The sequence below is a fragment of the Canis aureus genome, chromosome 33 (genome assembly GCF_053574225.1).
Source record: "Canis aureus isolate CA01 chromosome 33, VMU_Caureus_v.1.0, whole genome shotgun sequence".
In the NCBI taxonomy this organism is placed as follows: Eukaryota; Metazoa; Chordata; class Mammalia; order Carnivora; family Canidae; genus Canis; species Canis aureus.
This window is the reverse complement of record NC_135643.1, coordinates 1,238,290-1,265,772: the sequence shown is the minus strand read 5'-3', so window position 1 is coordinate 1,265,772 and position 27,483 is coordinate 1,238,290. Positions and strand designations below refer to the sequence as shown.

General features: G+C 37.1%; 1 protein-coding gene across 20 annotated transcripts in view; it reads left to right on the top strand.

The window, feature by feature from the left end:
• Window positions 1–27,483, top strand: part of CCDC158 (coiled-coil domain containing 158) — a 126,787-nt gene that overhangs the window by 72,496 nt on the left and 26,808 nt on the right. For 16 of the 20 annotated variants that reach the window (XR_013371077.1, XM_077882562.1, XM_077882557.1 and 13 more), the window contains 4 exons: window positions 7–119; window positions 1,822–1,980; window positions 2,948–3,040; window positions 3,821–3,946. Coding sequence is in view for 16 of the 20 variants with exons in the window: in XM_077882562.1 (XP_077738688.1) it covers window positions 7–119; window positions 1,822–1,980; window positions 2,948–3,040; window positions 3,821–3,946 (491 nt within the window). In the remaining 4 variants the exon portion in view is untranslated. Of the gene's footprint in view, window positions 1–6; window positions 120–1,821; window positions 1,981–2,947; window positions 3,041–3,820; window positions 3,947–6,886; window positions 7,030–27,483 lie in introns of all 20 variants that reach the window. The other 4 variants (XR_013371081.1, XR_013371080.1, XR_013371079.1 and 1 more) reach the window with 2 other exon arrangements.

Below are 27,483 nucleotides of genomic sequence, written 5' to 3'. Positions count from 1 at the left end.
CCCCAGCTATGAAAGTGGCAATGGGAATGCAAAAGCAAATCACAGCTAAAAGAGGTCAAATAGATGCCCTTCAGAGCAAGATACAGTTTTTGGAAGAGGCAATGACAAATGCAAATAAGGTAAGTCCCTGTCCTCAGAGTGGAAGGAGTCAATATACTGTTCACTCTTTAATATACTACAGGCAGGATAAGACATAGCAGCATTACAAGGTATAGCTGAGAAATGAGGTTATTTCTGACTAAGAGAATGAGCCTGAAGGAACATTTGAGTAGGATCTTGAAAGAGATGGTATTTTAAATGCAGAAAATGGGCAAAAGAGCATTCTTGGTAGAGATAGGGAATGATTTTATGTGATGTGTATTCTTAGACCGCTCGGCCACGCTACCATGCTATGTGATGTGTATTCTTAAAATCTCTATGGTCTGCCAAACAATGCAGTAAAAGCCACAGAGTGATGAGTACAATGGAATGAGGAGTACTACACTAACAGGGACGCTTAAGTGGCTCAGTGGTTGAGCATCTGCCTTTGTCTTGGGTCGTGATCCCGGGTCCTGGGATCAAGTCCTGCATCGGGCTCCCCACAGAGAGCCTGCTTCTCCCTCTGCCTGTGTCTCTGCCTCTCTCTCCGTCTGTCTCATAAATAAATAAATAAAATCTTAAAAAAAGGAGTACCACACTAACAGATTTCATCAATGACATACAAAAAATAGAAACCAAATGAAAATGGTAGCATAGTTTTACAGGTTAAATGAGGAGAAAAATACATAAGTAATACAATAAACATGGGCCTTTATCTTGAAGAAGTTTATCTTATCCTGAAGTTTGCTTGTGGAAGTGTGCATTAGAGGGTTGTGGCTTGTGAGGTATGGTGGGGTATAAGGGGAGTTTTCTGTAACACTAGATGTATATGGATGTGACTCATAACTCAAGGTAAACTGCGGTAGTAGTAAATGGGTGTTTGAGGAGTGTGCATGTATGCTTTTTGTATGTTCCTACACAGCTCTGTTCAGCTCGGCACAGTTTTGTGTGACTTAGTATTTCTCATAAATGAAACTGCATAATAAGTGTGAAATCAGTGTTGTGCTCAGACGTTCCCAGATACATCAGTCACTTTGAAATAAATCAACATTTTCAAAAGAAGTTACGTGAGAACTGACTGTAATGGAGGTGAGGAAGTAAAGAACATGCATAGAAGACAGCAGCTCAAGTTAATTGCTTTCCCATGCCCAAAAGGAGCTGCTGACGTACTTTTTTAGAGTGAGGCTAAACAGTCCCAAATATGTACAAATGTATGTGTTTATGCAGAGCCCTCATCATATGGACTGACTTACTTCCTTTTTTGGGTTCTTTCCTCCTTTTCTCTTATCGTAAATTTGTTTCTTTTCTTCTTCCATTATTTGCCCATTTGGACCTAAAGGAGTGCTTATCCTCATCCTCCCTGAGAAAACTTAGAGCATAAGAGGTCACTACCTGCTGTCATCACAGGTGTCTGCCCCCACCCACAGGAAGGTATTTAAAACCCACAGACACTCCCTTCAAACAGAAGGGAAACAACTTGTGAAATTAATACATATTTTACATATTTTATAGGTTTTATCAAAGATTTAATAAGCCAAGAAAGAGGTAATAATGCCAGTAGTGATAAGAATAAGAGAGTACATGGTAACAATTCTAATGGCTCCCAGCTACAACTCATAAGCAATTAAATGACATATGAATTAACTGTAGTTCAGATATTTGTATAAGTTTCATATCTCCATCACATCAGAGCATCTACATCAGTACATTATTTCTGATATATTTTTTCCTCTATAATTATAGGAAAAGCATTTTCTAAAAGAAGAGAAGACTAAATTAAGCCAGGAATTGAGTACTGTTGCAACAGAAAAAAACAAGATGGCTGGAGAACTAGAAGTCCTGAGATCACAGGAACGCCGTTTGAAAGAAAAGGTTGCTAATATGGAAGTTGCTCTTGATAAGGTAGTTATTAACTAAATGTGTAAAGTAATTATCAACTAAATAGCTATTAAGTAGCCTTGGCCTGAATAAAAGCTCATGTTGATAGGAACCAAATCTCTGTTATATCACAATCACCTAGTATAAGGAAAAACCATATCCTATGGAGAAGGCTCTTCTAAGTGTTAAAGTATAGTATGCATACATTTTACAAAATTCTCTTTTTCAGGCTAACACAGTCACAGGAGTAGTAAGGTATAAGATGCTCCTGATGTCCTTAGTTTACTGAATAAATCTATCTGCAGTCTGACCTACTGCCACAGAATACTTGAACACTAAGTAGAATACTGTTGTTAATATCAGTAAGATGGCAACTTGATGCTAAATGTCTGACATTTGTTGTGGTCCAGAAAATGGAGGCAGAAAACAGCTTAAGGAGTGAGAAGGATTAATGACACTGTATTTGTAGTTGCCGTTTATCATAGAGGAATGAATCTTTCTTGTCACTGAGAACCCTGGAAGTCTAAAAATGTACCCGGACTGGTCCTTGATTCTTAAGAAATTAGAGCTTTTATGGTTAGGTAAAATGACCTGTGATCCCTCCTATGCCAACTTTGATTTTAAAACATGATAGGAATTTGAGTTGTGAAAAAATAAATAAATAAAAATTTAAAAAATTAAAGAATTTGAGTTGTGGCTATTTCTCTGTACATTTTTTATATTGCTAAAACTATTTGGTCATTTCATCCTTAATCTCTTCATCCTTTTGAATGCCCCTCACAAACTAAATGCTGTGTAGATACTGGGGACACAGAGAATAAAGCCATGACCTCCAGTTGTTCTAAGTTTACTGAAATAAATAGATAAATGTAAGTTAGTGTGTTGAGAGTGGGTGAAGTTCCTTTGAGAGATGGCAACTCTGTATTTATAGATTAATAAAATAAAATTAGAGAGAGTGGAGGATAAACCACATGTGATTGCTTGATTGTAGGCATCTTTGCAGTTTGCAGAATGTCAAGATATCATACAGCGTCAGGAACAAGAATCTGTGCGTCTAAAACTTCAACACACTTTGGATGTAAAAGTGAGGTCTTTTTTTTTTTCAATATAAATAATTTAAGCAAAAAATAATGCCATTCTTTGATATACTTACATATTTTCTTCATGTGCCTTGGATACATTCAAGTGTACTTTCAACATTATCTGATACTAGCAATTATAAAATCTGAATAAATATCATTACATTCTATACCTCTCCTTTCCTGTGGTAACAAATGAAGCACTGTACTCTGTGTTAAGTTTAGATTAAGAGAGGCAAACACCTTCAGGTATGCCTTGAGGATACCGGAAAGAAGAATTTTCCATACAGAAGGAGTTCAAGCAAGTGCAAAGGCCCAATGTGAGAGTATGTTTAGCTTGTTTGGAGAAGAGCAAAAATGATTTCATCTGCATGACAGAAACATGTGTCCTTTAAAAACAGTACACTTTCTATTGAAATATATGTCTCTATTTTAAAGTTGCAGGCATACATTAAAGTCCTAATAATAGTTGTACAGGATCTTTCCAAGTTATATGCCAGAACTACTATGGAGTCTTTAGTAAAAACTAGAAACCAGCTTACTAGCATACCATCGAGGTGTTTTCACATCTCATGCTTTTTTCAGTTAGCAGTGTGAAGGCATCTTCTTAAGCATATGCTTAGTTTTCAAAGAGTAACTCAGAAGCATTTGCTTGATACTTTGGTTTATGACTTCGTAGATGTTCAATATCTAAGATTGAAATTATGTTTGCAAAATACATTTTGATTTTGCAATTCTAGGTGTAGGTTGACAATTATTTTGCTCACCTCTGTATTGCTTTCTAGGAACTTCAGGGCCCTGGATACACCTCAAATACTTCTGTGAAGCCACGCCTTCTACAGCCATCCTCAGCCGCCCATTCTCATTCTAATGTACCATCATCCCAGTCCACAGCCAGCTTCCTGTCTCATGTAAGCGACTAGTCTCATTATTTGTGATGCAAATGACCTAGTATGTAAATAATTTTATTTTTAAAAAGATTTATTTATTCATGAGAGAGAGAGAGAAGCAGAGACATAAGCAGAGGGAGAAGCAGTAAATAATTTTAAATTGAGAAGAATTTCATTAAAAAATACATCTATAGTTATGACATTTTCAATTACTAGATTTTAGATTTATATAGCCCAGATGAGTGAAAATGTTTACTACACTATTTGGTGCTTCCTCTGGGGAAGATAGATGAAATATTCAGTGTGATTAATGTTAACGAAATTGTTTAAGTTTTCATTTTAATTCCAGTTTGCTAACATACAGTGTCCTATTAATTTCAGGTATACAATATAGTGATGTAACACTTCCATACATCAGACAAGTGCTCGTCAGACAAGTGCCTTCCTAAATTCCTATCACCTGTATCACCCATCCCCCCTCTCACCTCCCCTCTGGTTACCATCAGTTCTCTTTAATTAGGGTCTGTTTCCTGATTTGTCTCTTTCTCTTTTCCCCCCCTTTGCTCATTTATTTTCTTTCTTAAATTCCATATATGAGTAAAATCATATGGTATTTGTCTTTCTCTGACTTCTTTCACTTAGCATTATACTCTCCACTTCCATCCATATTATTGCAAATAGCAAGATTTCATTCTTTTTGTGGCTAATAGACCATTGTGTGTATGTATACCACATCTTCTTTATCCATACATCAATCCATGGACACTTGGACTGCTTCTATTTCCTGGTTATTATAAATAATGCTACTATGAACATCGGGTTTATGTATCCCTTTGAATTAGGGCTCTTGTATTCTTTTTTTTTTTTTAAGATTTTATTTATTTTTTCATGAGAGACACACAGAGAGAGGCAGAGACACAGGCAGAGGGAGACACAGCCTCCTTGCAGGGAGCCCGACCTGGGACTCAATCCCAGGTCTCCAGGACTACACGCTGGGCTGAAGGTGGCGCTAAACCACCAACAACCAGCCAGGCTGCCCGGGCTCTAGTATTCTTTTAGGTAAATGCCTAACAGTGCAATTGCTGGATCATGAGATAGTTCTATTTTTTACTTTTTGAGGAACCTCCAAACTGTTTTTCACAGTGGCTGCACCACTTTGCATTCCTACCAACAGTACACAGGTGTTCCCTTTTCTCTATATCCTCACCAACATCTGTTGTTTCTTGTGTTTTTGATTGATTTAGCCATTCTGACAGGTTGATATCTCATTGTAGTTTTGATTTACATTTTCCTGATGATGAGTGATGTTGGCCATCTTTTCATGTGTTTGTTGGCTGTTGGATGTCTTCTTTGGAGAAATAGCTGTTCATATCTTCTTATTTTTTCACTGGATTTTTTTTTTTTTTTTTTTTTTGGCTGTTGAGTTGTATAAGTTCTTTATGTATTTTGGACGCTGACCCTTTATTAGATATGTCACTTGCAAGTATCTTCTCTCATTCCATAGATTGCCTTTTAAGTTTGGTTGATTGTTTCCTTCACTGTGCAGAAGCTTCTTATTTTGATATAGCCCTAATAGTTTTTTTTTTTAAAGATTGATTTATTTATTTATGATAGACATAGAGAGAGCGACAGAGAGAGGCAGAGACACAGGAGGAGGGAGAAGCAGGCTCCCTGCTGGGAGCCCGATGTGGAACTTGATCCAGGGACTCCACATCCCGCCTTGGGCCAAAGGCACTAAACCGCTGAGCCATCCAGGGATCCCCTAGCCCCAATAGTTTATTTTTTGCTTTTGTCTCCCTTGCCTCGGGAGACGTATCTAGAAAAAAGTTGCTTTCTCAGATGTTAAAGAAGTTACTGCCTCTGTTCTCTTTTATGATTTTTATGGTTTCAGGTTTCACATTTAGGTCTTTAATCCATTTTGAGTTTATTTTTGTGTATGGTATAAATCCAGTTTCTTTCTTTTGTATATTGCTGTCCAGTTTTCCCAACACCATTCGTTGAATAGACTTTTTCCTACTGTATGTTCTTTCTTGCTTTGTCAGAGGTTAGTTGACCATATAGTTGTGGGTTAATGTCTGGGTTTTCTGTTCTATTCCATTAATCTATGTGCCTGTTTTTGTATCAGTACCATACTGTTTTGGTCACTACAGCTTTGTAATATAACATGAAGTCCAGAATTATGATGTCTTTAGGTTTTCTTTTTCAAGATTGGTTTGGCTAGTTGGAGTCTTTTGTGATTGCATACAAATTTTAGGATTGTTTGTCTAGTTCTGTGAAAAATGCTGTTGGTATTTTTTTTTTTAATTTTTTAAAAGACTTTATTCATAGAGACAGAGAGAGAGAGAGAGAGAGAGAGAGAGGCAGAGACACAGGCAGAGGGAGAAGCAGGCTCCATGCAGAGAGCCTGATGTGGGACTCGATTCAGGGTCTCCAGGATCACACCCTGGGCTGCAGGCGGCGCTAAACCTCTGCGCCACTGGGGCTGCCCTGCTGTTGGTATTTTGATAGGGATTGCATAAGATGCATGTATTGCTTTGGGTAGTTACAGACATTTTAACAATATTTGTTCTTCCAGTCATGAGCATGGAATTTCTTTCTATTTCTTTGTGTTGTCTTCAGTTTCTTTCATCAGTATTTTATTGTTTTCAGAGCAAAAAGTCTTTCACCTCTTTGGTTAGGTTTATTCCTAGACATTATTTTTGGTGCAACTGTAAATGGGATTGTTTTCTTAACTTCATTTTCTGCTGCTTCATTACTGGTGCTTAGAAAAGCAACAGATTTCTGGGCATTGATTTTGTATCCCGAAAATTTACTGAATTCGTTTATAACTTCTAGCAATCTTTTGGTGGAGTCTTTCAGGTTTTCTATATATAGTATATCTGCAAATACTGAAAGATGTACTTCTTTCTTATTGATTTGGAGGCCTTTTATTTATTTTTGCTGTCTGATTGTTGTGTCTAGGACTTCCAATACTATGTTGAATAAAAGTGGGGAGAGTAGACATCTTGTCTTGTTCCTGACCACAGAGGAAAAGCAACCAGTTTTTCCCCGTTAAGGATGATGTTAGCTCTGGATCTTTCATCTACAGCCTTTATTATGTTGAGGTATGTTCCCTCTAAACCTACTTTATAGAGGATTTTTATCATGAATGGATATTGTACTTTGTCAAATGCTTTTTCTACATTTTTTGAAATGATTATATGGTTCTTACCCATTCTCTGATTGATGTGATATATGTATTTATTGATTTGCAAATGTTGAACCACCCTTGCAACCCAGGAATAAATCCCACTTGATCATGGTGAATGATTTTTTTAAAATGTATTATTGGATTTGGTTTGCTAGTATTTTGTTGAGGATTTTTGCATCTATGTTCCCTGGGGATATTGATCTGTAGTTCTCTTTTTTAGTGATATCTTTATCTGGCTTTGGTATCAGGGTAATGCTGGCCTCAGAATGAATTTGGAAGTTTTCCTTTTTTATTTTTTGGGATATTTGGGGAAGAACAGATTAACTCTTTTTTAAATGTTTGGTAGAATTCACCTATGAAGCATCTGGTCCTGGACTTTTGTTTGTTGGGAGTTTTTTGATTATTGATTCAGTGTCTTTGCTGATTATCAGTTTGTTCATATTTTCTCTTTCTTCCTATTACAGTTTTGGTAGATTATATATTTCTAGCAATTTATCCATTTCTTTTATGTTGTCCAATTTGTTGACATATAGTTTTTCATAATATTCTCTTGTAATTGTTTGTATTTCTGTGGTGTTGGTTGTTATTTCTCTTCTCTCATTTGGGATTTTATTTATTTGAGTCCTTTATTTTTTTTCTTGGTAAGTCTGGCTAGAGGTTTATCAACTTGAATCACTTTTTTTCCCCAAAGAACCAGCTCCTGGTTTCATTGATCTATTTTATTGCCTTTTTAGTTTCTATATCATTTATTTCTACTCTAATATTTATTTCTTCCTTCCTTCTGGCTTTAGGTTTGGTTTGTCCTTTCTATAGCTCCTTTAGCTGTAATTTTAAGTTGTTTGAGATTTTTCTTGCTTCCTGAGTTAAGCCTGTATTGCTATACACTTCCCTCTTAGAACTACTTTTGCTGCATTCCAGTTTTTGGACCGTTGTGTTTTCATTGTCATTTTGTTTCCATGTACTTACTTTATTTCTTCTTTAATTTCCTGGTTGACCCATTCATTGTTTAATAGCATGTTATTTAACTTCCATGTGTTTGTAGTCATTCCAAATTTTTCTTGTGGTTGACTTCTAGTTTCATAGCACTGTAGTCAGAAAAGATGCATAGTATGACTTCGATCTTCTTGAATTTGTTGAGTCTTATTTTAAGGCCTATTTTGTAATCTATTCTGAAGAATGTTCCATGTACACTTGAAAAGAATATGTATTCTGCTGTTTTAGGATGGAATGTTCTGAATATATCTGTTAAATCCATCTGTTCCAGTGTGTCATTCAAAGCCATTGTTTCCTTGCTGATGTTCTCTTTAAGTAGTTTGTCTCTTGATGTAAGTGGAGTCCCCTATTATTATTGTATTATTATTGACTAGTTCCTTTATGTTGTTATTAACTGTTTTATGTATTTGGCTGCTCCTAGGTTGATGCATAAATATTTATAATTGTTAAACCTTCTTGTTGGATTGTCCCCTTTATTATTATATAGTGTCCTTCTTTCTCTCTTGTCATCATCTTTGTTTTAAAGTCCATTTTCTCCAGGGTACCTTGGTGGCTCAGTCAGTTGAGTGTCTGACTTTTGATTTCATTTTGGATCATGATCTCAGGGTGGTGGGATTGGGCCCCACGTTGGACTCCATGCTGGACATGGAGCCTGCTTGGGATTCTCTCTTTTCTTCTCCCTCTGCCCCTCCCCTCCCACTCATGCTTTTTCCTCTCTCTCTCTCTCAAATAAAAAAATAAATAAATAAAGTCTATTTTGTCTGATAATAAGTATTGCTACTCCAGCTTTCATTTGACATCCATTTACACAATAGGTATTTCTCCATACCCTCACTTTTCAATCTGCAGGTGTCTTTAGGTCTAAAATGAATCACTTGTAGGCAGAATATAGATGAGTCTTGTTTTTTAATCTAATCTCACCTTGTTTTTTGATTGGACCATTTAGTCTGTATATGTATTTATTATCATTTTATTATTTGTTTTTTTTTTGGTTGTTTCTGAAGATTTTCTCTAATGCTTTCTTGTCTTTCATGGTTTGCTGATTCACTTTGGTGATATATTGGATTCATTTCTCTTTATTCTTTGCATATCTATTAGTGTTTTTTGATATATGGTTCCCATTAGGTTTGTATATAACCTCTTCTGCATACAGCAGTCTATATTAAGTTGGTGGTCATTTAAGTTTGAACCCATTCTTTATTCCTCTCCTTCCCACATTTTAGGTGTATGTTGTTATATTTTATATCCTTTTAATTTTTTTAAGATTTTATTTATTTATTCATGACAGACACACACACACAGAGGTAGAGACACAGGCAGTGGGAGAAGCAGGCTCCATGCAGGGAACCCGATGTGGGACTCGATCCTGGGTCTCCAGGATCTCACCCTGGGCCGAAAGCAGCGCTAAACCACTGAGCCACCGGGGCTGCCCTTTTATATCCTTTTATTTTGTGAGTCCTGTGAATGTTTTTTTTACAGAAATATTCTGTAAATATTTTTACTGCTTTTGTGTTTCCTACCTTTATATTATTACTTTTAGTCTCTCCTTCCTACTCAGAGTCCCCTTTAATATTTCTTGCAAGGTTGCTTTATGGTCATGATCTCCTTTATTAGTTTTTGTGTATCTGGGAAACTCTTTTTTTTTTTTTTTAATTTTTTATTTATTTATGATAGTCACAGAGAGAGAGAGAGAGAGAGAGAGAGGCAGAGACACAGGCAGAGGGAGAAGCAGTCTCCATGCACGGGGAGCCCGACGTGGGATTCGATCCCGGATCTCCAGGATCGCGCCCTGGGCCAAAGGCAAGCGCCAAACCGCTGCGCCACCCAGGGATCCCTCTGGGAAACTCTTTATCTCTCCTCTAGTCTGAGTGATAGCCTTGTTGGATAGAGTATTCTTGGCTCCACATTTTTCCCATTCAGTACTTTGAATATATCATGCTAATCTCTTCTGGCATGCCAAGTTTCTGTTAAGAAATGTCCAGCTAGTTTTATGGGTTATCCCTTGTGAGTTAAGGACTACTTTTGTTGCTTTTAAGATTTTTTTCTTTTATTACTATATTGCCAGTTTAATTACAGTATGTCTTGGTGTGGATCTGATTTTGTTAATTTTTATGAGAGTTCTCTGTGCCTCCTGGTTCTGGATATCTATTTCTTTCCCAAGAATAAGGACGTTTTCAGCTATTATTTCTTCAAATAAATTTTCTATCCCCTTTTCTCTGTCTCTTTCTTCTGGGACTCCTATAATGAATGTTACTACATTTAATGTAGTCACTGAGCTCCTTTAATTAAGTCTATTCTCATTTTACATAATTCTTTTTTCTCTCTTTTGTTCAGCTTGATTACTTTCTACTACTCTGTCTTCTAGGTCACTTATTTTTTCCTCTGCTTCTTCCATCTTGCTGTTCGTTCCATTAAGAGTGTTTCTCATTTTGTTTATTATAGTCTTTATCTCTGCTATGTTATTCCTTATCTTTGGGTTAAGCTTCTCACTCAGGTCTTCCACTCTTGTCTCAAGTCCAGTGAGTATCCTTATGGTCATTGCTTTAAATACTCCATTAGGCATGTGACATATCTGTTTTGCTTATTAGATCTTTGGACACAGTCTTGTCCTGTTCTTTCATTTGGGATACATTTGTCTGTCTTCTCATTTTGTCTAAGTCTCTGTACCTATTTCTGCATGTTACAAAAGTCAGCTATATCTCATTTTCTTGAGGGTAATGGCCTTATGAAGAAGAGGTCCTGTAGTGCCCTGCCTTATGGTGTCCCCACTTCCCCAGATCCTGGTGCTTCCCAGAGCATCTTCAGTGTTTGCTGCATGTGCTCTGCTGTTTTGTCCTGGACACTTTTATCTGTCAGACCAGTGGTCTGAAGAGGCTCTCTTTCCCTGTTGTGGACAATGTTTGGTCCCTGGCCTGAATGGTGGCATGTTTTAACTAGGTGTGGTCTGGTCTATTTGTGAAATGAAGACCTATTGCCACTACCACTGGAACCAAGGCTTCACAAAACTCCCAAGGTGGGAGGCACTGTATGAGTAGTGTTTTAGTCTGGTCTTCTGGGAGAAGCTGCCTGCTACACTGGGATTGAGGCAAGCATGACTAGGAGGGGTGGGGTAGTTACACTGCAGTGTGGAGGGGAAGGGTAGTGGGGCTTGGTATAAGCAAGTTAGGTAGCTGTTGGCTCTGAGCTGGTTCCCACAGGTGGCCCTGTGCTTATGCTGAGGGGGAGGGCAGGGAAATGGCACCAGCCAGTTCCTTTGTTCCCAGAGCAATCTCTCTGTGAATGCTGTCTCTGCGACACACTCCAAGATGAGTAAATAACATCCCCACCATGTGCCCCAGGTGCTCTTCAGACCACAGTTTCCATTCTGTGTGTCCACAGGTGGTTTGTTCACTTTCTGTCCAAGAGCAGTGCAGTGCCCTCTGGGCTCTATCCATCTAAGCCCACTGACCTTTAAAACTCTAGACTTTAAGCCCCATTAATTGCTAGAAGTCACAAAACTCCACCCCTTTGGTTTTCCAAGCCAATTGCTATGGGGATTCATTTTCCCTGTCCACTCCCTTTTGTGTCAATCTGTCTCTCACCCTTTTCTATGACCATGGCTCCCTCTCTACTACACTGGCCAGGATCCATTTGTCTCCTAAACCACATCTCTGTATTCTCTGCCCTTTTCAATGTAACCTCTTCTACCTTTAGTTATGAAGGTTGTTCTGGCACTCTTCGTGTCATTACTAGGGTATTTGGGATGATTTGATAGTTATCTAGTTGTATTTGTGGGATGAGGTGAGCCTAGAATCTTCCTACTCCACTGCCATCTTCCAGTCCATGAATAATAATTATTAAAGTAAATTATTTGTCTTATGTTCAGTACTTTCCATTACAAAGGAAATGGTGAGATGGCAAAAATAAGCATCACTTCAAATGCCAAAGGCAGATTAGTGGTATAGCTAATATTCTACCAAGATGAAAATGATTTGCTGTGTATTGTTTCTTCATGGATATGAATTTATGTATAATTATAAAGTTTTAGTCATCATAAAATGTTTTCTTTTTAGTTAAAATGTTAAAGACTTTGGAAAATTTTAGTTTTAACTTTTTATACTTTAAAGCTCCAGGAAAAACGTATGTGCAATGTAAAATTTTTTTTTAACTTTTTATTTTATTTTATTTATTTATGATAGTCACACACACAGAGAGAGAGAGAGAGAGGCAGAGACATAGGCAGAGGGAGAAGCAGGCTCCATGCACCAGGAGCCCGACGTAGGATTCGATCCTGGGCCTCCAGGATCGCACCCTGGGCCAAAGGCAGGCGCCAAACCACTGCGCCACCCAGGGATCCCTGCAATGTAAAATTGAGGCTTTGTCTGCTCTGAAGATACATATTTATGGAACCACTAATCCCGTGCAACCGGTATTCATCCCCATCTCCAAAGAAATGAAACATATTCCAAAAATAACACATAAAAATCTATTTCAGTAGTTAACAGTATAGCAACAGGATCACTAGTGACCTGCCAGTTATCCCACCTGTGCATTTAAATGAAAGGCATGGGCTGCGAAATGACTAAAAGTGGAAAAGGATTTCTCTCACACACTTTAGATGTGTACACAGAACAAGCTATCACACAACAAATAATAAAAACATTCTATCAAATAACAACAATAATAAAAGTTAAACATGCTTCTGTTTGGAGGTGGGTGGAGAAAGAGCAAGACACTGCTGCTTTTTGTTTTAAGTGTTATAAAATTATCTTTAAAATTATGTACATGTTATATTGATAAAAATTAAATCATCCCCCCCCCCCCAAAAAAAAAATAAACTCACAACCAAACAGCAACAAAGAACATTTGACTAGAAGTCATTAGCATGTCTCCCTACTTACTTCTGTGACCTTGGAAAGCCAAATATATTGTGCCTTGCTCTTTTCATCTCTAATGAAGAGTCTAGACTAGATGACCTCTAGCGTCATCAGGAAACATTAGCTCTGAAATTACATGACTTTTTATTACCGAAAAGCCAGCCTAGGAGATTTGTCTAATTGTGCAATAAATAAACTCTACTTGATTATAAAGAATCTCATGCATCAGTGAAAAGGTACCAGTTATGTCTATTGGATAAAAATTTTAAATAATTCTAATTGCAGAAATGAACTATATTTCCTAAATAAACTGTTAAGCATGCTTTATATAATTTCATTTCTTAAAAATGTTTACTATAGGGGAATCCCTGTGTAGCTCAGCGGTTTAGTGCCTGTCTTTGGCCCAGGGCGTGGTACTGGAGCCCCGGTATCGAGTCCCATGTCGGGCTCCCGGCATGGAGCCTGCTTCTCCTGCCTGTGTCTCTGCCCCTCTCTCTCTCTCTGTCTATCATGAATAAATAAATAAAATCTTTAAAAAAAATGTTTACTATATAATTTTATACAATATAAGTAACATATTCTTTGTTTTGTTCATTGATGTACCCCAACGTACCTAGCACAGTATCTAGCATATAGTAGTCAATAAATATTTGTCAGGTGGTTGAACGAATTGAATTTATTGTAGAACATTATATTCTGGAGTCTGTTGTTTCTACTGGTAAGTCAATTTTAAGTGTTCCTGTTGGTCTTTTGGAGGTGATTGTTTCTCTGACCACTTTTTTTTTTTTAAAGATTTTATTTATTAATTTGAGAAAGAGAGTGCAAGCAGGGAGAGGAACAGAGGATGAGGGAAAAACAGACTCTGTACTGAATGTGAGTGTGGAGCCCCACATGGGGCCCAATCCCACAACCTTGAGATCATAACCTGAGCCAAAATCAAGACCAAAATCAAGAGTTGGACAGTTAATTAACTGAGCCACCCAGCTACCTCTCTCTGACCACTTTTAAGACTTCCTCTTTATTTCAGTTTATAGCAACTTGACTGTGATGTGCCTAGGTGTGGTCTTCTTTATATTTATTTTTCTTGAGGTTCACTGATCTTAGTAGAAATCTGGATTAAAAAAAAAAAAGAAATCTGGATTGATATCTTTCATTGATTTTAGAAAAATTTTATCCCTTACCTTCTCAATTATTTTTTCTGTCCCATTCCCTTGTTTCCTTCTCATAGTTGTACTATTAAAACATTATTTTTTAAAATTGGTATGTGATAACTACATTATCTGAATCTCCTATGGGCCTATGACCATTGTTTTTCTTGGCTTTTAGTCATGTGGTTGTCCAGTCTCTTTTTTTTCTTTTTTAAATACTTTATTTTTTTTAGAGTAGTTTTAGGTTCACAACAAAATTGAGAGAAAGGTACAGAGATTTCCCCACACTGGACAGCCTCCCCATTATCAATATCACTCACTGGAATGGTATGTTTGCCACCAAGGATGGCTCTACACTGACATAGTATCATTACTACAAGTCCATAGTTTATGTTGAAGTTCACTCTTGATATTGTATATTATATGGATTTGGACAAATGTATAATGACATAATATCCATTGTTATATTATACAAAGTATTTTTACTGCCCTCAAAACCTGTGCTCCTCTCATTTATTCCTCCCATTCACTTCCACACCGACAACCACTGGTCTTTTTACTGTCTCCATAGTTTTGCTTTTTTCCAGAATGTCATATAGTTGGAATCATACAGTATGAAGCATTTTAAGATTGACTTCTTTCACTCAGTAATATGCACCAAAGTTTCCTCCATGTCTTTTCTTTTTTTTTTTTTTTTTTTTTTAATTTTTTATTTATTTATGATAGTCACAGAGAGAGAGAGAGGCAGAGACACAGGCAGAGGGAGAAGCAGGCTCCATGCACCGGGAGCCCGATGTGGGATTCGATCCCGGGTCTCCAGGATCGTGCCCTGGGCCAAAGGCAGGCGCCAAACCGCTGCGCCACCCAGGGATCCCCCTCCTCCATGTCTTTTCATATCATGGCTTGATAGCTCATCTTCACACTGAGTAATATTCCATTGTCTGAATGTACCATAGTTTGTTTATTCATTCACCTACTGAAGGGCATCTTGGTTGATTCCAAGTTTTTATAATTATGAATAAAGCCTCTATAGACATTCAGCTTTTTGTGTGGACCTGAGATTTCAGCTCCTTTGGGTAAGTATCAAGGACCATGATTTCTGGATCATATGATAATAGTATGTTTAGTTTTGTAAGAAACTGCAAACTGTATTCTGCAATGGCTGTACCATTTTGCACTTCCACCAGAAATAAATGAGAGTTCATGCTGCTCCACATACTGGCCAGTATTTGGTGTTGTCTGTTTTCTGGATTTTGGCTATTCTAATAAGAGCATAATAGTATCTCGTTGTTTTGATTTGCATTTCTCTAATGGCATATGCTCTGGAACCTCTTTTCATATGCTTTTTTGACATCTATACATCTTCTTTGGTTGAAGTGTCTGTTGAGGTCTTTAGTCCATTTTTTTCATTGTTTGCTTTCTTTCTAAATAATTGAGTTCTGGACATTGACTATGAAAAATTAGATAATTTTAGTTTCTAGATGACATTATTTTCCTTCATAGAGGATTTACATTAGCTTCCGGCTGGTAGCTAAAGTAAGCTCACTAACAATCCCACATCACTTTAACTCATTTGAGAACTGAGATGATTCAGATAAGGCTCTTACCCGAAGCCTGAGGTTTAGCAGTTGGCTTATCTTCTACCTCTTTGATAGAGTTTTTATCCCCCTAGCTTCTTGATTCTGCCAAAAGCTCATCTCGGGGCAGCCCCTGTGGCACAGTGGTTTGGCGCCACCTGCAGCCCGGGGTGTGATCCTGGAGACCCAGGATCCAGTCCCACGTTGGGCTTCCTGCGTGGAGCCTGCTTCTCCCTCTGCCTGTGTCTCTGCCTCTCTCTCCTCTCTCTCTGAATAAATAAATAAATAAATCTTTAAAAAAAAAAAAAAAAAAGCTCATCTCATCTTCCCAGCCTCTCAGCCGGTTCTTTTAGAATTGATTAATGTTACCAGAGAAGATGAAGATGGCTTTAACTACTTCCCTAGTCTGAATTTTCTTTTGTTCCAGACTTCAGCCCATAATTCTTTACTATACTGATCGCTCTCTAACATTGTCAAGAAGACTTAAAAATTTTATGTGTATACTTTTCTAGTGAATTTCTGAACAGAAAGGTGGTTTTACTGTTACTGGAAAAATAACTCTTCTACTGTTACTTTCTGCTGATACAATTTTAGATATTATCTATAAATTTATGCTATAGAATATAAAAATTTACCTCTCTTTTAACCATGCATGTATATACACTTTTCTTTTCCTGCATATTCTCCACTATATATTCATACACATTTGTTTAAGTCACATTGTTCAGATTATTGACAATGTAAATATTGTTCTCTAGCTTAACTGTACAGTGAACTGTGATTATACTTCCTTTTTGCCCTTAGATTTAATAATTGTCTTGTTTTACTTTGGTTATTTTTCTAGATATCTAGAACCAGTTATCCCTCAAACATTCTCTGAAAAACAACTATAAAATTCCTTTTAGTATGAGCAATCAGATATTTTATCAATTCCTTGTTCATATATTCATGTGTTATGCATAATACTTGTAGAGCCCTCTGCATTCCTCTTCTGATCTGGAGTGGTCACTCTCTAGGCTTGCCACACTGTTGCCTTCTTGGATTTTCCTTCTTTCATAATCCAGGGAATTCCCTTCACCTTTTTTTCTGTTCCTTAGTTTTATTTATTTATTTATTTATTTTTAATTTTTATTTATTTATGATAGTCACACAGGGAGAGAGAGAGAGAGAGGCAGAGACACAGGCAGAGGGAGAAGCAGGCTCCATGCACCGGGAGCCCGACGTGGGATTCGATCCCGGGTCTCCAGGATCGCGCCCTGGGCCAAAGGCAGGCGCCAAACCGCTGCGCCACCCAGGGATCCCTGTTCCTTAGTTTTAATTCCCTTTCTTGGTTTCTTTCTTTCTTTTGGTGGGGCAAATGATGCAGGGGCTAACTATGAAAGGGTGAATTTCATTCTTTAAGTGTTTTAAAACTTTGCATGTCTGAAAATACCATTATTCTTCACTTACATGTGATTGATGCTCAAAGTCTTGTTGTGGTAGTGCTATTTTGACTGCAGAGCCTTTGTCTGTGACTTGTTTTTGTTCTTTTTTCTTAGCGTTTGTAGGGTCTTTATCCCTCATAGATTGATTTCAAGATGATGCCTGTGGGGTTTTTTCTTTTCATTGTGGTGGGTACCTAGCAGGCTCTTGTATTCTTTTGTTCTCAGAAATTTTCTTGTATCATTTATTTGATCATTTTCTCCCTCCATTTTTATCTTCTCTCTTTTTAGAATTTCTGTTAGTAACCTATTAGGCCTCTTGGACCTGTGTAGTCATCTTTAATTCCAACTTCCATGTTAATCTCCTCATCTTTTATTCCTTCCTCTTAGGAAATTTCCTCAACTCTTTCTTCTAAACATTTTTGAATTTTTTTTCTGATATCATTCATATAGGTGTGTGTGTATACATATATATTTTAATTTCCAGGATCTCTTTTCTCTTTATATAGTTTTATGTTCTTTTGTGATGCAGTACTTCTCATTTCTGTTTAAAAATATTAACTTCAGTTTTTCAGTAATTTCTCCGGTCAAAAATCATTGATTTTTTTCAAATTTGTTTTTTGTTTGAAATCTGTCATTCAAGACTTTCCTTCAATGTTTAATGATCATTGGCTCTTCATTCATATTTAAGATTGAAGCCCTAAGGGATGCCTGCCTGGGTGGCTCAGCGGTTGAGCGGCCCAGGGTGAGATCCTGGAGTCCTGGGATCGAGTCCCACATCAGGCTCCCTGCATGGAACCTGCTTCTCTCTCTGCCTGTGACTCTGTCTCTCATGAATAAATAATAAAATCCTTAAAAAAAAAAAAAAAAGATTGAAGCCCTAAAAAGCTGCTTAAAGGGTCTTTGTAAGGTTGACAGGATTTGTCAGCTGGTAGATAGTTAAGTGTTGCTTTTTTTATTGAGGGACCCTAAAATTATGTGTAGGTTTTTTTCTTGGTCCTGTGAGTTCTCCTAATGAGGGAGTCTCTTACTACTGGCTTATAGGTATAAATCACCTGCCAGGATTCTGAGACATGAGTGGGGTGAGGAGTCTGGGGTATCTATATATCCATACAATCTCACTTAAGTGCTCATGTTTTCATTTTGCAACCTTACTCTTGCTATGCCACATAGCAAAATCCTCTGGTTCAACCTTTGTAACCTTTGGAGCCTTTGGAGCCTAAAGTCCTCTGGTTCAACCTCATGTAGAAATTAAGCCTCTAAATTCAGGGGAAAAGAATGAATGATTACCCGACTATGTGGGGAGAGCATCTGAGATTCTAACAGCTTCTCCCATAGACTTTTAGCCAGCCCTCCCATTTTGCTGTTCTTTCTCTTATTTTGGCCTTCAGAAATACATGAGGCCTCCAATTTCTGTCCCTTTTTGGAATACTCTCATGCAGAGCAGCTTGCTTCTTGTTGTCTACTTCTGTGCAGCTACTTTAAGTTTTAGCTTTCTTTGTTATGCTTAATCAGTTACAAATTATGCATTTGCTTTCCATCTCCTAAAATTTTGTTATCCTTATTCATCTAATGTTATCTCTTTCTTTTTCTCTTTATCCTTATTAATTCCTTTAGTGTCCTTTCAGTTGGGCTGCAGATAGAGTAGACATAATGTTCAAAAGTGGAATATTACTGTTTGCATTCTTCTGCATTGCCCCTTCAGTTATCTTGTTAATTTTAGTCTGCCTATTCAATAATTCTAATGATAGTTGAAATTTACTGAATACCAGGTACTGTTCAAAGTACTTTCTGTAGATTGTCTGATTTATTCCCCACAACTGCCCACATAAGGTAAGTGCTATTACTATCCATATTTTACAGATGAAGAAACTGAGGTTTGGAAAAACTAAGTGACTTACATACAATTCACTTATTAAAAACAGTTATGCCAAGATTTAACCAACACAGCCTCAGTCTAGATCCTGTGTTCTTTTTTTTTTTTAAGATTTTATTTATTTATTCATGAGAGATACACAGAGAGAGAGAGAGAGAGGCAGAGACACAGGCAGAGGGAGAAGCAGGCTCCATGCAGGGAGCCCAAGGCAGGACTCGATCCCAGGTCTCCAGGATCACACCCTGAGCCGAAGGCAAATGCCCAACCGCTAAGCCACCCAGGCGTCCCTAGATCCCGTGTTCTTAACTATTATTCTCTACTGCTTCTCTACGCTACAATACTGAATGCTGTTTATAAAAAAAATTTAAATAATTGATGATATAAATAGATTATCTGCCTGAACTAATATTGTATTTCAAAGATGCATATACATATGCACATATACATACAAATACACGCACATGTTCATTGATATCTTGATATAGAAGAATTTTAATGTTTCACATAGAGGCTATTTGCATATAAAAATAAAATATTTCCAGGGACACCTGGGTGGCTCAGCAGTTTAGCACCTGCCTTCGGCCCAGGGCATGATCCTGGAGACCCAGGATTGAGTCTCTCATCGGGCTCCCTGCATGGAGCCTGCTTCTCCATCTGCCTGTGTCTCTGCCTTTCTCTCTCTCTCTCTCTCTCTCTCTGTGTGTCTCTCATGAATAAATAAATAAAATCTTTAAAAATAAAAATAAAATATTTCCAAGACAATGTAATTTATTTTATTTATATATCAGGATCTATGCACATACATTATATGTAATGTGTACTAGTTATGCTTGATCTTTGCCACCAAAATATCCATGATGTGGGCAAGAATTTTAGCAACACGTTGTGTTTGTTTTTTTTCTACTCATTCTCAGTTTACAATATAAATAATATATTTATATTCTAAGTAGATATTTATATTGCAGTTTTATTATAGTCTTCTAACAGATATATAAGTGTAAGAGATAGGCTTGGGTCAGACATTCTCAAAATAGAATAGTCTAATTCAAACTGAATGAGATCAAGCTTTTATTTTTAGCTTTTCCATTTATCTTCTATCTTTGGAGAATGGAGATAGGACCAGTTGAGAAGTACATAGTCTCCTTAGACATTACTTATCTTACATCATAACTCCTACGTTGCCCTGTAATGGACTTGAGGCCATTAGAGAGAACCATATTTGGAAAAGATAGAAGTACATTAGAGATATAATTTAGGAGTCATTTTGGCAACAAATCTAACATTAAATGATTTCTGAGTCAAAATGTAATAGGAAACTAATCCAATCACAAAATAAACCTTAAGTTTAACTGAAGAGAATAAGCTTGTGATCCCTGGGTGGCGCAGCAGTTTAGCGCCTGCCTTTGGCCCAGGGCGCCATCCTGGAGACCCGGGATCGAGTCCCACGTCGGGCTCCCGGTGCATGGAGCCTGCTTCTCCCTCTGCCTGTGTCTCTGCCTCTCTCTCTCTCTCTCTCTGTGACTATCATAGATAAATAAAAATTAAAAAAAAAATAAAAAAGAGAATAAGCTTATATTCTTCCCTTGAAACCAAAAGCATATGGAAGTTTTAACCTGAAAATGTAGATCCTCTAGAAATAGCCTTAATATGTATCCTAAGGGTCAAAAGTTTGGGGTGGGGGGGAGCATGTTTTTTTTTTTTAAGATTTTCTTTATTCATAGAGACAGAGAGAAAGGGGGAGAGACACAGGCAGAGGGAGAAGCAGGCTCCATACAAGAAGCCTGATGTGGGACTCGATCCTGGGTCTACAGGATCACACCCCAGGCTGCAGGCGGCGCTAAACCGCTGTGCCACTGGGGTTGCCTGGAGCATGGTTTTTTAATGGAGTCCAGTAACTTCAGGAGGAGCTAGCTATGTTTAATTATTTCTCTACCGGCCAGACAAGACTCATACATAAACAGTGTTTTAAAATTTTTCACTTCCTAGCTATTTTCTAATATTAAGAAGTACTTTACTCACATTGTAAATCAAAATATTTCCATATGAATTAGATAATAATGTATTAAAGAAGATAATTTTGACTAAGTAAAACTAATACTGACCACCAAAACTAATCACAAACCATAACAAAATTAAAAGGAAATCAAAAACAAAAAAATATTTTGAATAGACAAAGAGCTAGTATCTATCATATAGAGAGTTTTTACATATCTGGATGAAGACAGTATACACTCTAAAAGAAAAGTATACTGAAGATACCAATTTTGTAGATATAAAATTCACAAATAAGGAACGCCAATATCCAATAAACATGAAAAAAAGTTCAAGTTAATTTATAAACAACTACATGTCAAAACAAAAATAAACTACCAATTTTGCATATAAATGGTAAAGTGGTAATAGGGTGTGCATTCTTGCCCCTCTTCTATTATACCCTGCTGATAAATGTATAGATTGACATGATTTTTTTGTTTTTGCTTCCAAACCCCACAATCTCTTTTTTCTTTTTTTTTCTTTCTAAATTAATAGACTTGATATTTCTTTTTTTTTTTAAGATTTTATTTATTTATTTACTCATGGGAGACAGAGAGAGAGAGAGAGGCAGAGACACAACACAGGCAGAGGGAGAACCAGGCTCCATGCAGGGAGCCTGACGGGGGACTCGATCCCGGGTCTCCAGGATCCTGCCCTGGGCTGAAGGCAGAGCTAAACCACTGAGCCACCGGGACTGCCCTAGACTTGATATTTCTAAAGTAGTTTTAGGTTTACAGAAAAATTGAGCAGATACTAGATACATTTATTACAAAAGATGAGCTGATATAGATACATTATTATTAAAGTCTGTAGTTTACATTGGCCCCTTGTGTTGTACATTCTGTGGCTCAAAAGCCATTATACAAATGTATAATCATGTGTATATCCACAATTATAGTATCATAAAGAGTAGTTTTACCACCCTACAAGTGCACTGGCTTTCACCTATTCATTACTCCCTTCCTTACTCTGAACCCCTAGCAGCCAGTGATCTTTTTTACTGTCTCCATAGTTTTGCCTTTTCCAGAGTATCATATAAGAGGAATCATTTAAGATGTGGTCTTTTCAGATTTTCTTTCACTTAGTAATATATTTGCAAAATTCTGTGTCTTGTCATGAATTAATAGGTAATTTCTTTTTGCCACGTAATAATATTTCATAGTATGGATGCACCACAGTTTGTTTATCCATTCACTGTTAAAGGACTCCTGATTGCTTCTGAACTTTGGCAGTTATGAATAAATCTCCCATATGCATCCAGATGTAAGGTCTGCATCTCATTTTTTTTTACATGTGCATGTCCAGTTGTCCCAGCACCATTTGTTGAAAATACCGCCCTTTCTCCATTGAGTTGCCTTTGCTGTTTTGTTAAAGATCAGTTGACTATATTTGTGTAGGACTGTTTCTGGCTCTTTATTCTGTCCCATTGATTTATTTGTTTATTTTATTTTTTGTTTATTTGTTTTGTGCCACTCTGTCTTATCATGGTAAGTCTTGAAATGGAGTACTGTCAATTTTCCAACTTTGCTATCAAGATTGTGTTTGCTATCCTGAGTTTTTTGCTTTTCCATATAAACTTCAGAAGCAACTTGTCAGTATCCACAAAATTTTTAAATTACTGAGATTTTGATTGAGATTGCATTGAATTCGTAAATCAGATTGAAAAGAACTGAATCAATACTGAGGCTTCTTATCCATAAATGTGGAATATTTCTCCACTTATTTAGATCTTCTTTGATTTCTTATGTCTGAATTTTGTCGTGTAATTCATATAGGTCTTGTATATATTTTGTTAGATTATACCTAAGTATTTTACATTTTTGGTACTAATGTAAATGGTATTATGTTTTTAATTTTTAAATTCCTGTTGTTCATTGTTCATAGGAAAGCAGTTGATTTTTGTATATTAATCTTGTGTCCTGCCACCTTGCAATAACCTCTTATTTGTTCCAGGAGTTTTGTTGTTATTATTGATTCTTTGAGATTTTGCTGCATAAAGAATCATGTCATTTGTGAAGAAAGAAAGTTTTAATTCCTCCTTTGCAAATCTGTACACCTTTTCTTTTTGGTATGACTAGGACTATGACTACTGGGATGATTTTGAATATAAGTGGTGAGAGGGGACATTTTTTTTTTTAATTTTTATTTATTTATGATAGTCACACAGAGAGAGAGAGAAGCAGAGACATAGGCAGAAGGAGAAGCAGGCTCCATGTACCGGGAGCCCGACGTGGGATTCGATCCTGGGTCTCCAGGATCGTGCCCTGGGCCAAAGGCAGGCGGCAAACCGCTGCACCACCCAGGGATCCCGAGAGGGGACATTCTTACCTTGTTTTTTATCTTAGCAAGAAAGCATCTAGTTTCCTACTTTTTTTTTTTTAAGATTTTATTTATTTATTCATGAGAGGGAGAGAGAGACAGAGACAGAGACAGAGACACAGGTAGAGGGAGAAGCAGGCTCCATGCAGGGAGCCTGATGTGGGACTCCAGGATCACGCCCTGGGCCAAAGGCAGGTGCTAAACCAGTGAGCCACCCAGGGTTCCCCTAGTTTCCTACCATTAAGTATGATGTGGGCCACCTAGGTGGCTCAGTGGGTTAATCATTTGACTCCTGATACCACCTTGGGTCTTGATCTCAGGTTCATGAGTTCAAGGCCTTCATTGGGCTACATGCTGGATGTGGAGCCCATTTTTTTTTTTTTAAAGTGTGATGTTAGCTATAAGTTTTTTGTAGATGCTCTTTACCAAATTGAGAACATTCCCTCTCTATTTCTAGTTTGCTGAGAACTTTTTATGATAAATTGGTGTTGGATTTTTTCAGATGCTTTTTCTGCATTTATTGATATGATTATGTGATTTTCTTTCTTTAGCCTGTTATTATAACTTAACTGCTTTAAGCATCTGTGTGCATGTTTTTATGTAGACAGAAGTTTTTTTTTAGACATAAGTTTTCAATATAATCTTATAATTAATTGATTTTTGAATGTTGAACTAGCTTTGATTACCTGGGATAAATCCCCCTTGATTGTGTTATATAACTTTGCATAAATTGTTGAATTATATATGCTAATATATATATATTTTTTAAATTTTTATTTATTTATGATAGAGAGAGAGAGAGAGAGAGGCAGAAACATAGGCAGAGGGAGAAGCAGGCTCCATGCACCGGGAGCCCAATGTGGGATTCGATCCTGGGTCTCCAGAATCAAGGCCTGGGCCAAAGGCAGGCGCCAAACCGTTGCGCCACCCAGGGATCCCTATATGCTAATATATTGTTGAGTGTTTTTCTATCTGTGCTCTTGAGAGATATTGACCTTTAGTTTTCTTTTCTTGTAATTGTTTTGGTTTTGGTGTTAGGGTACTGCTTACCTCACAGAAATAGCATATAAGTACAGCTATTTTCTAAAAGAGATTGTAGGGAATTGGTGTAATTTCTTCCTTAAATGTTTGGTAGAGTTTACCAGTGAACTCATTTAGGTCTGGTTCTTTCTGTTTTGAAAGGTTATTAATTACTGATTTAATTTCTTTAATAGATTTAAGCTTGTTCAGATTATCTGTTTCTTCTTATGGAATTGGTCCATTTCATCTGTGTTATAAAATTTGTAGGAATAGAATTGTTTATAATTCTATATTTTTTTTCTTCTTTTGAAGCAGAATCCGATTAGAATTTTTTCATACTTATTTAAATAACTCATATCTAACATAAGTGTAGTATTCTGTGTCTGCCTATTTAAAATTTAATCTAAGAACAGGGTCCTTAACAGATTTACTTAGAGACCAATCAGATTTGAAACATATGACTTAAGAGATAGATTGTTAAATCTAACCTAAGAGAGATTTTCTTAGAACTATCTTGGGTGGGAGACAATGTTTTCTTGTGAACATTCTATCTAGGAAGAACTACAAGAAAAGAGTAAGTGGTTTAACAAATTCAATTTTTACAGTCTGCTTTAAAACTTTTATGTTAAAAATAAAAGAGTATAAAAGCATAACATCACTTCCAAGCTTTTCTCTACACAGTCAAGCACTTATTCATTGTTTTTTAAAGGTTTGTCTTATTTATTTATCTATATATTTATTTATTTAATTTATGAGAGAGAACACAAGCAGGCAGAGCTGTAGGCAGAGGGGAAAGGAGAGGAAGAAGCAGGCTCCTGCTGAGCAGAGAGCCTGATGTGCGGCTCAATCCCAAGACCCTGGGATCATGCCCTGAGCTGAAGACAGGTTGAGACACCCAGGAGCCCCAGCACTTGTTTATTTTATGTGTCTGGCAGGATGGGGTTTGGTTGTGGTCAATCTGTGCCTTTTGCAACACCCCTGGCACACTAGAGGAGGTGGGAATGAGGATAAATTAGTCTATGAAAGGCTACCCCACCCATGCTGCACCCTTCCAGAGTGAAAAAAGACTAAAGAGATGTGACCACTACATGCAACACATGATCCTAGATTAGCTCCTATAAAGGAATACTAATCTTTATCTTTTTAATGTCCTTAGGATTTGCAATTATATCCCTTCTTTATTTATTTTTTTTTTTTTACCCCCCCTATATCCCTTCTTTAATTTTGATATTAGTAATTTGTATATTATCTCTTTTTTTCTAAGTTGGCCTGGCTAGAGGCTTATTGATTTTATTGATCTTTTCAAAGAATCAGTTTTTGGGTTGTTGATTTTTTTTAAATATTTATTTATTTATTATTTATGATAGACATAGAGAGAGAGAGGCAGAGACACAGGAGGAGGGAGAAGCAGGCTCCATGCCTGGAGCCTGACGTGGGACTCGATCCTGGGACTCCAGGATCACACCCTGGGCCAAAGGCAGGTGCTAAACCGCTGAGCCACCCAGGGATCCCCTGGGTTGTTGATTTTTTCTGTTGATTTCCTATTTTTAATTCCATTGATTTCTGCTCTAATTGTTATTATTTATTTTATTTGCTTACTTTGAATTTAATTTGTTCTTTGCAAGAAGAGACTTTGCAAGATGTTTAGATTATTAGTTTTAGATCTTTTTTTCTAATTATGCATTCAATGCTATAAATTTACTTCTAAGCACTACTTTTGCTAAATGCCACAAATTTTTATAAGTTGTATTTTCATTTTCATTGTGTCAAAAATATTGTTAAATTTCTCTTGAAATTTCTTCTTTGGTCTCTGTGTTATTTAGGAGTATGCTATTTTATCTCCAATTATTTGGGAATTTTCCAACTATCTTTTTATTATTGGTTTCAGTTTCAATTCTGTTGTATTACTGGAGTAGACAATGTACTTTTTTTTTTTTTTTAAAGATTTTATTTATTGGGATCCCTGGGTGGCGCAGCGGTTTGGCGCCTGCCTTTGGCCCAGGGCGCGATCCTGGAGACCCGGGATCGAATCCCACGTCGGGCTCCCGGTGCATGGAGCCTGCTTCTCCCTCTGCCTGTGTCTCTGCCTCTCTCTCTCTCTCTCTGTGACTATCATAAATAAATAAAAATTGAAAAAAAAAATTAAAAAAAAAAAAAAGAGTCTAAAAAAAAAAAAAGATTTTATTTATCCATTCTTAGAGACAGAGAGAGAGAGAGGCAGAGACACAGGCAGAGGGAGAAGCAGGCTCCATGCAGGGAGCCTGACATGGGACTCGATCCCCGGTCTCCAGGATCACACCCCGGGCTGCAGACTGTACTAAACCTCTGCGTCACCAGGGCTGCCCGAATGTATGTTTTTTATTCTTTAAAAATTGTTAATATCTACTTTTGGCCCAAAATGTGGTTTTTCTTAAGGAATGTTCCATGTAAACTTAAGAATATGTATTCTGTTTTTAGATGAAGGAGTCTGCATATGTCAATTACTCCAATTGATTGATGGGGCTATTAAGTTCAGCTATGTCCTTACTGATTTTCTACTTGCTGAATTTGTCCATTGTTGATAGTTATTGAAGTGTCTTCAGCTGTAATAGTGGATTCATCATTTCTCCTTGCAGTTTTATCAATTTTTGTCTCATATTTTGATGCCCTGCTGCTAAGTGCATACACGATAAGAATTGCTTATCTTCTTGGAGAATTGATATCTTTATCATTATGTAATTCCCCTCTTTTCCTTGTTCTGAAGTTTGCTCTGTCTGAAATTAATGTAGCTACTCCAATTTTCTTTTGATTAGTATTAGCATGATATTTCTTTCTCCATCTCCTTACTTTTAATCTATATGTGTCTTTATATTTAAAGTAGGTTTCTTATAGACAGCATATGGTCAGTCTTGGGTTTTGATGCATGTTGGCAATCTCTGTCTTTTATTTTTTTTTTATTTTTTATTTTTTTAAATTTTTATTTATTTATGATAGTCACAGAGAGAGAGAGAGAGGCAGAGACACAGGCAGAGGGAGAAGCAGGCTCCATGCACCGGGAGCCCGACGTGGGATTCGATCCCGGGTCTCCAGGATCGCGCCCTGGGCCAAAGGCAGGCGCCAAATCGCTGCGCCACCCAGGATCCCC